At 36.2% G+C, this 12,297-nt stretch overlaps 1 protein-coding gene across 1 annotated transcript in view; it reads right to left on the bottom strand.

Moving 5' to 3' along the window:
• Positions 1-4,012: 4,012 nt before the first annotated feature.
• Positions 4,013-12,297, bottom strand: part of LOC131951151 (uncharacterized) — a 40,005-nt gene continuing 31,720 nt past the window's right edge. The window contains exons 2-6 of the mRNA XM_059313445.1: positions 7,038-7,219; positions 6,351-6,453; positions 5,904-6,031; positions 4,736-4,836; positions 4,013-4,085 (exon numbers count right to left, since the gene is read on the bottom strand). Coding sequence (XP_059169428.1) covers positions 4,055-4,085; positions 4,736-4,836; positions 5,904-6,031; positions 6,351-6,453; positions 7,038-7,211 — 537 coding nt within the window. The 5' untranslated portion in view covers positions 7,212-7,219 and the 3' untranslated portion in view covers positions 4,013-4,054. The remainder of the gene's footprint in view (positions 4,086-4,735; positions 4,837-5,903; positions 6,032-6,350; positions 6,454-7,037; positions 7,220-12,297) is intronic.

Genomic DNA, 12,297 nt, shown 5'->3' with positions numbered 1-12,297 from the left:
ATAATGTAATTAGAATCGACCTAAATTAATGACTTGTTTTATTAACAGGTGTTTGATGTGTTCAACCTACTTACGAAGGTAGAAATTGGTGCGTACGTGTTTTAGTACAACAAAAAATTATTTTTATACTAACTCATGTATATTTCTACCAACTTGGACTTCTCGTTTATTTTACTTTTGCAGCAAAAAAAAATTACAATTTTAATGTGTAAATATTAAAAGTGAAGGCACAGTAATTAAGAAAAACAATTTAAAAACTTTTGCTGATTACCCTAACAAAAGATGGGACCATGCAAAATATAGCACTATACAAAATATGACAGAATACAAAAGATAGCACCGTACAAGAGACAGCACCAGACTAAGGATGACACCATGCATAAGACAACACCTAACACCAATTGAAATTCAACAATACACCTCTTTAATAACTGGGTTCATGAGTTTTAACAACACAACCATCAGAATAGTCTTAATTCGACCAGATGTTAGGTGCATTTAAATCGACCATAGTTTTTAGTCAATGTTAATCCCTCATACCTCGACAATTAGACTGCGCTGAACAATGTATTAAAATTATAAAATTAAACCCTGTGGCCATTAAGAAATGAAAATGTTCTCACCCGACTGAGTTATCTCCTCGTGTATGAAGACAAGCTGAAAAAGTTCACTCATATTCATCCCTATTTCATCCACTTAAATACATTTTCAACACGTAGGCGTATTATGCCAATGTACGAATAGTTACATTATGTTTTAATTAAAACATAATATTTTGTTTTGTTCTTTATCTGATGTGCGCTCTCAAATCTGCATTATAACATAAAATATACAAATGCAAATTGAAAGTGAAGTGTTAGAAGCAGCCGCTACGTTCTAAAATTAAAATTGCATACCGCTAAGGTATTTATTTCTTAATTTGCATACATTCCTAAAGATGGCGGGGGGGGGGGGGGGGGTGGGGGGTGGGTGAGATAGATGAAAAAAAAAAGTCTTACCATTTGGCCAATGTAGTTTAAAAATTTTAACCAGCTAGACAATTCAGGAGTATGTGTGATTTTTATGGTATTTTAAATAAAACTAGCGTGCCCGTCCTCGCGCTTTGCCGCGTGTTTAGAAGAGAGTCTGACGAAATATATTTGGATGGTTTCATCAATACGTTACCAATCCTATATTCTTAGGCGACAACCTTTTTTTCTAAAAGTGAGTTATTTAAATGTAAACAACGCTTGCGCTATATTTCTTGGATCACATTTGTCGGGGCCAGGGTTTACTTACACTACCGCCCAGAACGCCCCTGGCGTGGTCTATGAGAGCCTTGTGTGTAGTTAATCACTCTCAGTTATAGTGAGTTAGAACACACTTCGGCGACCGCCAAGAGGTAAAGGACGTAGCAGGGCGCAGGGAGGTCACGTACGGTCCCTGGCTTGGTTCAATCAACGAATGTTGTGTGCAACCGTGTCAGTATTATAGAGTGCTCCTTAAAACTAACATAGGCGCCTTAGTGCTCACGGTATAGCACAGGGCGCCAAATCCCACCATACCGGGGCGCCGGCGGGTGCGCCTGATTCAGTTTTATTGAATGACCATAATACCACATGTCTCCATATTCTATCGCACTCCTTAAAAACGAAGGTAAGAGCCATAGCATTTGACTTATTTTAGATACCGTATTTATAGAAGGATCGAATCGCTCCCTACCAGGCGCCACCCCTGCACATTTAAACTTTTTCCTCCGCAGAAACCTCCACAGGAGCATTCTCAACAAATTCCCAAAGCTACAAGGCGATCGGATGAAAGGTGTAGTAATGCATATCTCTACATAATTCTTCACACTGCCTTACATAAAAACTACATTGTGTATATTTATGTTATATTTTGAAACAATGTATTACAAAAGAACACTCAAAGAACACTCATAGCTAAAAATAAATGTATTTACTTCAGACTTGAGACTAAATTTTCATCAAGTGATCATTCTACTCAATTGACTCCCCGTTTGTTAACGAAGATCGTAATGAGAATATTATTTAATTACTCTTCTTGTGTTTAGCTCATAGAACAAAATACAAAAAAATAGTCCCCCGTCCCTTGAAGTTAAACTTAGCTGAAATGTTTGAAAAAAAAATTGCTTCATGTTAAACGGATTAAAACTGAGCTACACAATAGACGACTACAATCCCCTACTAGGCCATTGAGAAAAGCATGCAATAGACTGTTGTGTTTTAACCGAGGTGGCTGTATACGTAAAACGATTACACCAGCAGGTTGCGTGCTGTGAGTCTCTTCATCCCGCAGCTATGAACCTGTTCATCATACAGCTATGAACCTGTTCATCATACAGCTATGAACCTGTTCATCATACAGCTATGAACCTGTTCATCATACAGCTATGAACCTGTTCATCATACAGCTATGAACCTGTTCATCATACAGCTATGAACCTGTTCATCATACAGCTATGAACCTGTTCATCATACAGCTATGAACCTGTTCATCATACAGCTATGAACCTGTTCATCATACAGCTATGAACCTGTTCATCATACTGCTATGAACCTGTTCATCATACAGCTATGAACCTGTTCATCATACTGCTATGAACCTGTTCATCATACAGCTATGAACCTGTTCATCATACAGCTATGAACCTGTTCATCATACAGCTATGAACCTGTTCATCATACAGCCATGAACCTGTTCATCATACAGCTATGAACCTGTTCATCATACAGCTATGAACCTGTTCATCATACTGCTATGAACCTGTTCATCATACAGCTATGAACCTGTTCATCATACAGCTATGAACCTGTTCATCATACAGCTATGAACCTGTTCATCATACAGCTATGAACCTGTTCATCATACAGCTATGAACCTGTTCATCATACAGCTATGAACCTGTTCATCATACAGCTATGAACCTGTTCATCATACAGCTATGAACCTGTTCATCATACAGCTATGAACCTGTTCATCATACAGCTATGAACCTGTTCATCATACAGCTATGAACCTGTTCATCATACAGCTATGAACCTGTTCATCATACAGATATGAACCTGTTCATCATACAGCTATGAACCTGTTCATCATACAGCTATGAACCTGTTCATCATACAGCTATGAACCTGTTCATCATACAGCTATGAACCTGTTCATCATACAGCTATGAACCTGTTCATCATACGGCTGTGAAACTGTTCATCATACAGCTATGAACTTGTTCATCCTGCAGCTATGAACCTGTTCATCCTGCAGCTACGAACCTATTCATCCTGCAGCTATGAACCTGTTCATCCTGCAGCTGTGAAACTGTTCATCCTGCAGCTATGAACCTGTTCATCCTGCAGCTGTGAAACTGTTCATCATACAGCTATGAACCTGTTCATCCTGCAGCTGTGAAACTGTTCATTATACAGCTATGAACCTGTTTATCCTTCAGCTATGAACCTGTTCATCCTGCAGCTATGAACCTATTTATCCTGCAGCTGTGAGGTTTTGTTTGACGGCCCCACAGGTTTGGCGGTTTATTACATTGGGGATGGAAAAATACGAGCATTGATGACGTGTACGTCCCTTGATCAAGCAGATGTAATACATATGTGTGTGTGGATGTGTGTGAGTGTGTGTGCATGTGCGTTGTGTGGGGGTAAATCGTGTGTGTATGTGTTAATGTGTGTGTGATTCTGTGTGATTCTGTGTATGTGATTGTATTCATAGGAATGTATGTATAATTGTGTGTTTGTGAATATGTGCGTAAGTGTAAGTGAGTGTATGCGTAGAGTGTGTGTGAGATGTGTATGAATGTGCGTGTATGTGTGAGTGGTTGTGTGTATGTGATCGTGGGTGTTTGTGTGCTGTGCTGTGCATACTATCAGCAAAGCCGGTTGTGCGACAAATATTTAAAAAAAAACTGATGCGATTGTGTTACATGTAATTTTATTCCATACACTTAATTAAAGACATATAAACCAGCCAAATGGAGAACATCACTTCACACAATATGTTTGTTGTCTGAGGCGTGTCTACAACCTCTGTCTCATAGCAGTTAATGAGGTATCTGCCCAACAACGTTACCACTGTAAGGAATTCATTAACAGTACAAATTCATTATGTGGGGTCGAACTATACCTTTATATACATGGCTTAGATGCAGTATCTTTTGAGTTTTTTTATGTAATATACATGGCATATATAGATATGTATATATATATATATATATATATATATATATATATATATATATATATATATATATATATATATATATATATATGTGTGTGTGTGTGTGTGTGTTTGGAGCATACAAAAAAAAATATATTTCCATATTGATTTATTGATTGATTGATTTTGTATAGCATTTCAGCATTCTTTTGATACTGACATTTGTGTATGATATTTTAAAACTCTTTTAGATCATATTTGATTTAGCAGGTTTAATTGAGTTACTTTTTATATAACCAGTATAAAGCTGCGTCTAACAATTTTTTAATCAGATTAATACAATTGATGAAATTTAAAAATCGTATAAGGAACATGCTGGGGAAAACCTTGTAGTTTGTCCACAATAATGGTCTTGATGAATATGACCTCAATATGACTACTTTAAATGCATCTAAAACAAATATGAACAAGATCGAAGTGAACTCAGTTGAACTCATCAATGAGCGATGTAGACTCAATAACGTCTGCAAGTAAGGCACGTGCGACTCATATGACCAGCACTCACCCAGGACTGTACTCACACACGACCAAGTTTGGTGACACCCCGGCCACGCTCACACACTGGGCGATCGCACATCCGATCTGGGTCGTCTTGCCCCACACCATCTGTGGTCACATAAAAAACTTGGACTAGGGCTTCAATCATTTTTATTAAATACCTTTGAGCTAAGCATTTTGTTTTGCTTAATGGAGAAAAAAAATCATGTTATAATAACATGTCTTTGTTGTTTAGAAAAACAGAGATGTATCAATAAAATATTTGAAATTAATTGAATTTTATCACAGAGGCGTAGCGACCCCTCCCGGCGCCCGGGGACAAACTTTAATTTGGCGCCCCCCATATATTTATTTACATTTATAATTCAAAATAGAACCTAAAATGTGCTTATTTTGGCGCCCCCAGGGTCGGCGCCCAGGGTCAGATGTACCCCCCCGTCCCCCGTTACTACGCCTATGCTTTATCATAGCAAATATAAGCAATGTCTAAGTCAAACTAACGATAAACCTAAAGCCTAGTGATCTGTTATATACAGTAATATCCCAACAAATTCAATTGACCTAAACCTTAACACTAAACTGCTTATTCTATAATGTTAATAAATACTCAAGCAATACAAGAATTCAAATACAAGAGTTCAAAATAACATAAGCAAGTAAAGTACATGTTAGAACTTACGGTCCATGTGGCAGATGAAGTAGAGTTCCCCTATGTCATTAACCTCGCCTTTACTTTCCTTAACGTTAGTCAGGTACCCATAAGAGCTGGGTTGACTCAGACGTCTTATGGACTCCAGCCGGGCCCAGAGGCGTAGCGACCCTTCCCGGCGCCAGGGGACAAACTTTCGATTTTCACCCCCCCCCTCGAACTTTTCATTTGCACCCCCCTTCGAACTTTTCATTTGCACCCCCCTCCTCAAACTTTTGATTTGCACCCCCCTCAAACTTTTCATTTGCACCACCCTCAAACTTCCAATTTGGCGCCCCTCCTAAGGTCGGCGCCCGGGGACATATGTCCCCTCCCGCCCCCCCCCCCTCGCTACGCCTCTGGCCGAGCCCTAAATTTGAGACCTTCGTGTTAGCATTCGAACGCTCTACCATTCGACCACACCGTCCTTTAAAATAACGTCAATATTTTTGAATTTTAAATCTCTATGTGCTTGTTATATTTTTACCTGTGAATAGTGGCCGCAAGAAGGCGTCGCTGAGATACATCTCCAAGTAGGAAAGTCTACTCTCTTCGATTCACTTCTCCAAGAGGCTGTGCTTTTTACTGCCAGATCTGTGGTGTTTCTGTTTAGTGCTGCAAGGTATTGTACTTCAGGCTATTCACTCTCAGACATTAACTTAAAAGAAGACTGCATATCTATGTTTTTCATTGTCATTGAATATAAAGAAGATTAGAAATAACTTGGGATGAACTAGCATTCATATGATACAGAATCCCGTATAGTTAACCCTTTCAGTATAACATAAAGGTTAACTTTTGATTGAGTCAATATTTTATTTAAAAAAAAACAATATATTTATATATTTTTTAAAACATTTTGTTTTAGTATAACAAAATTGAAAATAGAACAAGTATTTGACCAGATTTTAGCCAAATTAATCTGGCCACTTACGATCTGACTTGTAGATGTTTTCCCCGTACGGCCCAGAACTGTGCTTGTACACACACTTGGATGTGTGGGCCCTAGCAAACTCAGCAAGCGTATTATTCCATCTCTGTGGTTTTTAAACAAAGCTTGTGAACTTTCAATATAATTTGGAATCAACTTTAAAAAAAAAAAAAACTTAATTATTTTCTTATTTATCGTGATGTTCGTAAAGGCAAACTCCAACATATGCCATCTTATTCTTAGCAAATACAATACGTTCGTGTTTATTTTTATTCACCCTTTTTTAAATGTAAATTATTCATTAATGTAGTCTTCGATGCTAAAAGCTTAATAATAAAATTAACTAATTTTTTATTTATTTTTTAAGTCCAAAAAACGTTGTTGAAATAAACAAAACAAAAGATACAAGTGATCAGAGGCGTAACGACCCTTCCCGGCGCCCGGGGAGAAACTTTTCGATTTGCACCCCACTTCAAGATTTCGATTTGCCCCCCCCCCCCCCCCCCCCTCAAGATTTCGATTTGCACCCCTCCCCCCTCAAACTTTCAATTTGCACCCCCCTCAATCTTTCAATTTATTTTTCCAACCCATTTTGTCGCCCCCCTAAGGTCGACGCCCGGGGAAATATGCCCCACCCGCCCCCCCCCCCCTCGCTACGCTGCTGCAAGTGATTCTACACCATGTTCTCACCAGTAGTGGGAGTCTGAGACCCGCCCGCACGTCGTTGTGGGACTTTAGGAATGCAGCTTTGGTAACAGTAAACATTGGGACCGTCACACCAACAGCTTGTGTCACGCCAGCAGCTTGTGTCACGGAAGGAAGTGTCACGGCCAGCGTGATCACAAGCCTGATAAGAGCCTTCATATTGTGACCTTGAAGAAAGAACTTGTAATAGATTTAAAAGTACGGATTTTGAAATTGCTTTGTTTCGATGATGATATCTGGATAAAACTATAATTTAGCTGTCGTGGTGAAGATTTAGGATTATTTTACTCACGTATAAAAAATGTTAAGTGCTAAGGGTTTACATGAATTTTGTAAGGGATGTCGCACACTTATTTTCTGAAGGCATATTCTCTAAGTTCAATGTTATACGAAAAATTATCAGTCAGTTGAATGACTTTACATAAAGGAGAGTAGGCGGTCAGGTTTGTTTTATAATTAATCTTTAATGCGTTCTTCAAAAGGAAATTGTCCATTAACATATTATCTCGCAGTGTTTAGGAATACATTATTTTTCTTTTCTCAAAAAAAAAAAATTATAAATTACAAAACTTTGCAGACTGAGTTTTAGGTATAAGCCATTTGCCTAGACTTTAGTCATCCGATTCTTAAAAGCTTTTTGCGATTACAAATGCACATAAATATTGATTTATTTACAAACATGGCTCATAATGACCCACGGCAAGGATGAGATCACACTATTTGTAATCTGATAACAGTCCACATGTGTTTGAAAGATGGCGATAACATTTTGGTTCTGTGCACCCTAAACATTAATGTTACAACAGCATTGTGTATGTGTATGTTTGTGTCTGTGTACGTGTTATGTGTGTATGTATGTGTCTGTGTACGGGTTATGTGCATATGTATGTGTTTGTGTATGACTTAGACATTGGCATAGGTGTAACCATATATGGATACTTTATCGCTAAATCTGGATGGATATTCCTATATAACGGCTCAATGCTAAATTAAATGTAGCGAGAAATACGTTATAAACTTAATGCTAATCAGAAAGTAAGATAGACATATATTAGCGCTCGATAAAAGTAATCACTGTAAACAAAAAAACCACTCATTAACGTATAGAAACAAAGCTGGGTTACTTAACCGTATCAACAATTATCTTAAGAGAAAATAGAATGTTTACATATGGAAGTTTGGCCTAATTTTGTGTCCACTTTTACTTAATCTCACTGGGAAATAACTCTGGCAAATCTTCAAAGAAGTTGGGCTTGCAAGGGAAAATGTCTCGTTTTATTTAATTCTATTCCAAAAATAAGAGGGATTGTTTTCTTAAATCGCTATGATATATATATATATATATATATATATATATATATATATATATATATATATATATATATATATATATATACTAGCCGTCCCGGCCAGGCCCTGCACTGGCATCTCTGAAAAACGTATCTGTAATGGACCATAACTTGTGTGTTTAGTAATCAGCATTTACCCGGCATTGCCCACCCTAACCAAAACCAAACAAACACACAAAAAACGCAAACATGACACTAACACAAAACAAACACAAACGAAAACACAAAAACAAACGCAAAGACAAACCCAACCACAAACACAAAGAAAACAAAAACACTAACGCAAACAAAAAAGCAAACGAAAACAAATCCAAACGCAAACACAAACCCAACCACAACCAAACGAAACCAAAACACACAAAAAAAACGCAAACATAACACAAACTCAAGTACAAACACAAACGCAAACACAAACACAACCACAAACACAAAGAAAACACAAACGCAAAGAAAAAGCAAACGAAAACAAAAACGCAAAGAAAACATAAGCGCAAAGAAAAAAAGCAAACGAAAACAAATCCAAACCCAAATCCAAACGCAAACACAACTACAAACGCAAACCCAAACTCAAACACAAAGAAAACACAAACGCAAATCTAAACTCAAAGTGTCCACAGTCTAGCCCAGGTCGCCAAATCGCACCATGACGACGTGCGGCGTAACCGCCTGATTCAACTTAGTAAACGACTATAGTACCCAACTTATTCATAGTATTTTGAACTCACTTACGCGAACGTAGGTACCATTGCGAACACGGGAAGGCCCGGGGCGCCAAATAGCACCCTGTCGGGGTGCCGGAGGATGCCCGGATTTGATTAACTTAAAGAATATAGTAACCTTTGTTATCCATAGTCCATCGCGCTGTTTTAATCGAAATTATGCAGCATAGCGCTCACGTGATAGCCAAGGGCGCCAAATTGAACCGTGCAGGGGCGCAGGCGGACACGCCTGTTTCAATTTAATGAACACAATTATAATACTCCAAGCTTATCCGTAAATGGAAAGAAATAAACATATAGGATTTGTAGGACCTGGCTTATTAAATTTTATTTATTTTAAAAAATTATTAGTAAACAGTTTGAGTAAACAGTATGTTCAGTGTATAGAATAAATAAAAGGCAGTATTAAAAATACCAACGACATTGCACTTAATCAGTCCCCAAATTATGTAATTATGTTTTTTCCTAACACCAAAACAAAGTAATAAAAAGTAAATTCTTTCTTCCCCCGATTTCATGTTTTTTAAAAGGGAAGTAACTGTGTTTTCCAAATCAATGGACGTTATGAGAACTAAAGGACAACATGCAAATACATTTCAGACACAATTTTAGAAATTTTATAAACTTTGATACACTTTTTAAAAAAATTTTATGTAATGTTCATAATTGAAAATTATTATTCTAAGCATATAAAATGAAAATTGTTTTGAAAGATTTTCAATAGTAATTTTTTAACTCATAAATTTAGACCATGAGCACTTTAATAATCTAACACTTGACTCCGTTGAAGTATCATTTTTTTTTCGTTTTTTGTTATATTTCTTTGTGATCCTCGATTATAAACATTTTACAAACAAACATTTTACAACATTTATATATTAGATATATATATATATATATATATATATATATATATATATATATATATATATATATATATATATATATATATATATCTTGTTCTTTACGAGACATTACACTACCACAAAATGTTTTATAATTAATTAATTAATGCCGGAAATGTATTGTGATTAGTGTACCTAATGAAGAAACCTATATTACAACTAACTGTCTTTAATTTACTCACCTTAATCTCAGTCCATTGTGTTTCTCTAATTTAAAGGCTTTGCTTACTCATATAAATATTGAAACAAAAAACTCTTAGGCTACAAGCTGGCGTCGTATCAGGTTCGAATCCATCTCAGATTTCATAATCTCCTGCGCTTAGTTTCAGTGATATGTAATATTGCCAAGATACAAATACATACTGGCAGGCTTTAAAAGGCTTTACCTTTCCAGCAGATAAGGTAGTCGGGAAATTTTAGACGAAATTCTGTTTATCAGACCCGTCTGTTTTAGTTAACTAACCTATGCCCGTGTTTTTTTCCTGTTAACGTAAGATTTGTGAAAGTGTGTTACTTGAAATATGGAAATATCTAAGGTTATTCTGAAGTCTAAGAATTAAGCTAGTCTTATATTTTGATTAGTGTCGTGATCACTATTGATGCTTATTTGATTGAAAAGCATCATTTTTTTAGAGTAGATTAAATTGTATTAACAACGAAAGAAAAATATGGTTTAAATCAAATAATTCTCCACGTCGATTCTTAAAAGTCCATCTAATTTTGAGATGCGCTAATATTTCATGTTATGAATTAACTCCAAAAGTTTGCAATCCATAAAGAAAAGAAAAATGAAAGTAAAGTCAACAGGTAGAATGCCGCATAAATCGTGGCTGACACGAAATTCTTGATTGTGTTGGAGGAAATTCATTTCAAAATTGCAATTGAGAAAAAAACGATTGAAAAGGGACAATTTTATATGCATAAACAATTATTTATTTTTGACTTCCAAATAACAATGATAATAATCTCATGTTAAAAATGTTTTCCATTGAGAAAGAAAACGAATATTTCTCAGTAAATTTGATAACATGAGACGTGCACTGTATGCAGGCGAAATTCACGGTGCGTCTCCATTGATCACTGCAGCGGTCTACACCTAATAGGGCTTTTGCCCACGGTAGTTGCCACTGTAAATACATTATGACATGTTTTTTGTAATTCACAATATTAGTTAAGTAACTGTTACATACATACTGTTGTAAATACTGTAAATATATTTGTCAAAATGTGGTTTTATTTAAATTAACAAGACTTGGTACGTACGGTTACACACATACTGTTGTAAATACTGTAAATATATTATGTCAAAAATGTTTTTTTTAAATTAACAAGACTTGATACGTGCCTGTTACAAACATTATGTTTAAAATACTGTAAATATATTTTGTCAAAATTGTATAATTTTTAAATTAACAAGACATTGTACGTGATTGTGACTTATATACTGTTTAAAATACTGTAAATATATTTTGTCAAAAATATAAACACAAATTAACAAAAATTAACATTTTTTTTGCTATTTATACTCTAAAATTCATTGTCAATAAAAAATGAATCAGTTTGGGTGATGAATCTAAAGAGATTATACAGTGATTTATACTTTTCATGTTACTTAGCACATATTAAAGATCAGTATCTCTTTTTTTAAAAATAAAATCTGTTAAAATTGTAGTCAAACAAAAACATCAGTAATGTGGATGAGGATATGTATTCACATACAACGTTAGTTAGGATTAAAAAAACCATGTTAGTGACATACAAATAACATACTGTATAATCGTGTTTACATTGTGTCAGTGTAAACTTTATTTGGCTTGTGTTGTAAAAAAAAGTAAAAAACAAATTAAAATTGATTAGTCTTTTTAATTAAGTTTGTAATCATTGCAGAGGCGTAGCGACCCTTCCCGGCGCCCGGGGACAAAGTTTCGATTTGCACCCCCCCCCTCAAACTTTCGATTTGCAAGCCCCACCCCCCCCCCCCTCGAACTTTTGATTTGCACCCCACCGCCTCAAACTTTCGATTTGCAACCCCCTCGAACTTTTCATTTGCACCCCCCCTCAAACTTTCGATTTGTTTTTCCAACCCATTTTGGCGCCCCCCCCCTAAGGTCGGCGCCCGGGGACATATTTAACCCCCCCCCCCCCCCGTCCCCCCTCGCTACGCCTCTAATTCATTGGGTGCAGAAGCAACAAGGTCTATTGGTAAAATAAAATATGTAACAATTGTCTTCATAGAACCAATTATGATGATTATATAATATAAGCCTTTGGT

This window comes from Physella acuta, unplaced genomic scaffold (genome assembly GCF_028476545.2).
Source record: "Physella acuta isolate Inbredline_101_S28 unplaced genomic scaffold, ASM2847654v3 ptg000801l, whole genome shotgun sequence".
Lineage (NCBI taxonomy): Eukaryota > Metazoa > Mollusca > Gastropoda > Physidae > Physella > Physella acuta.
This window is presented reverse-complemented; position numbering and strand designations above follow the sequence as displayed.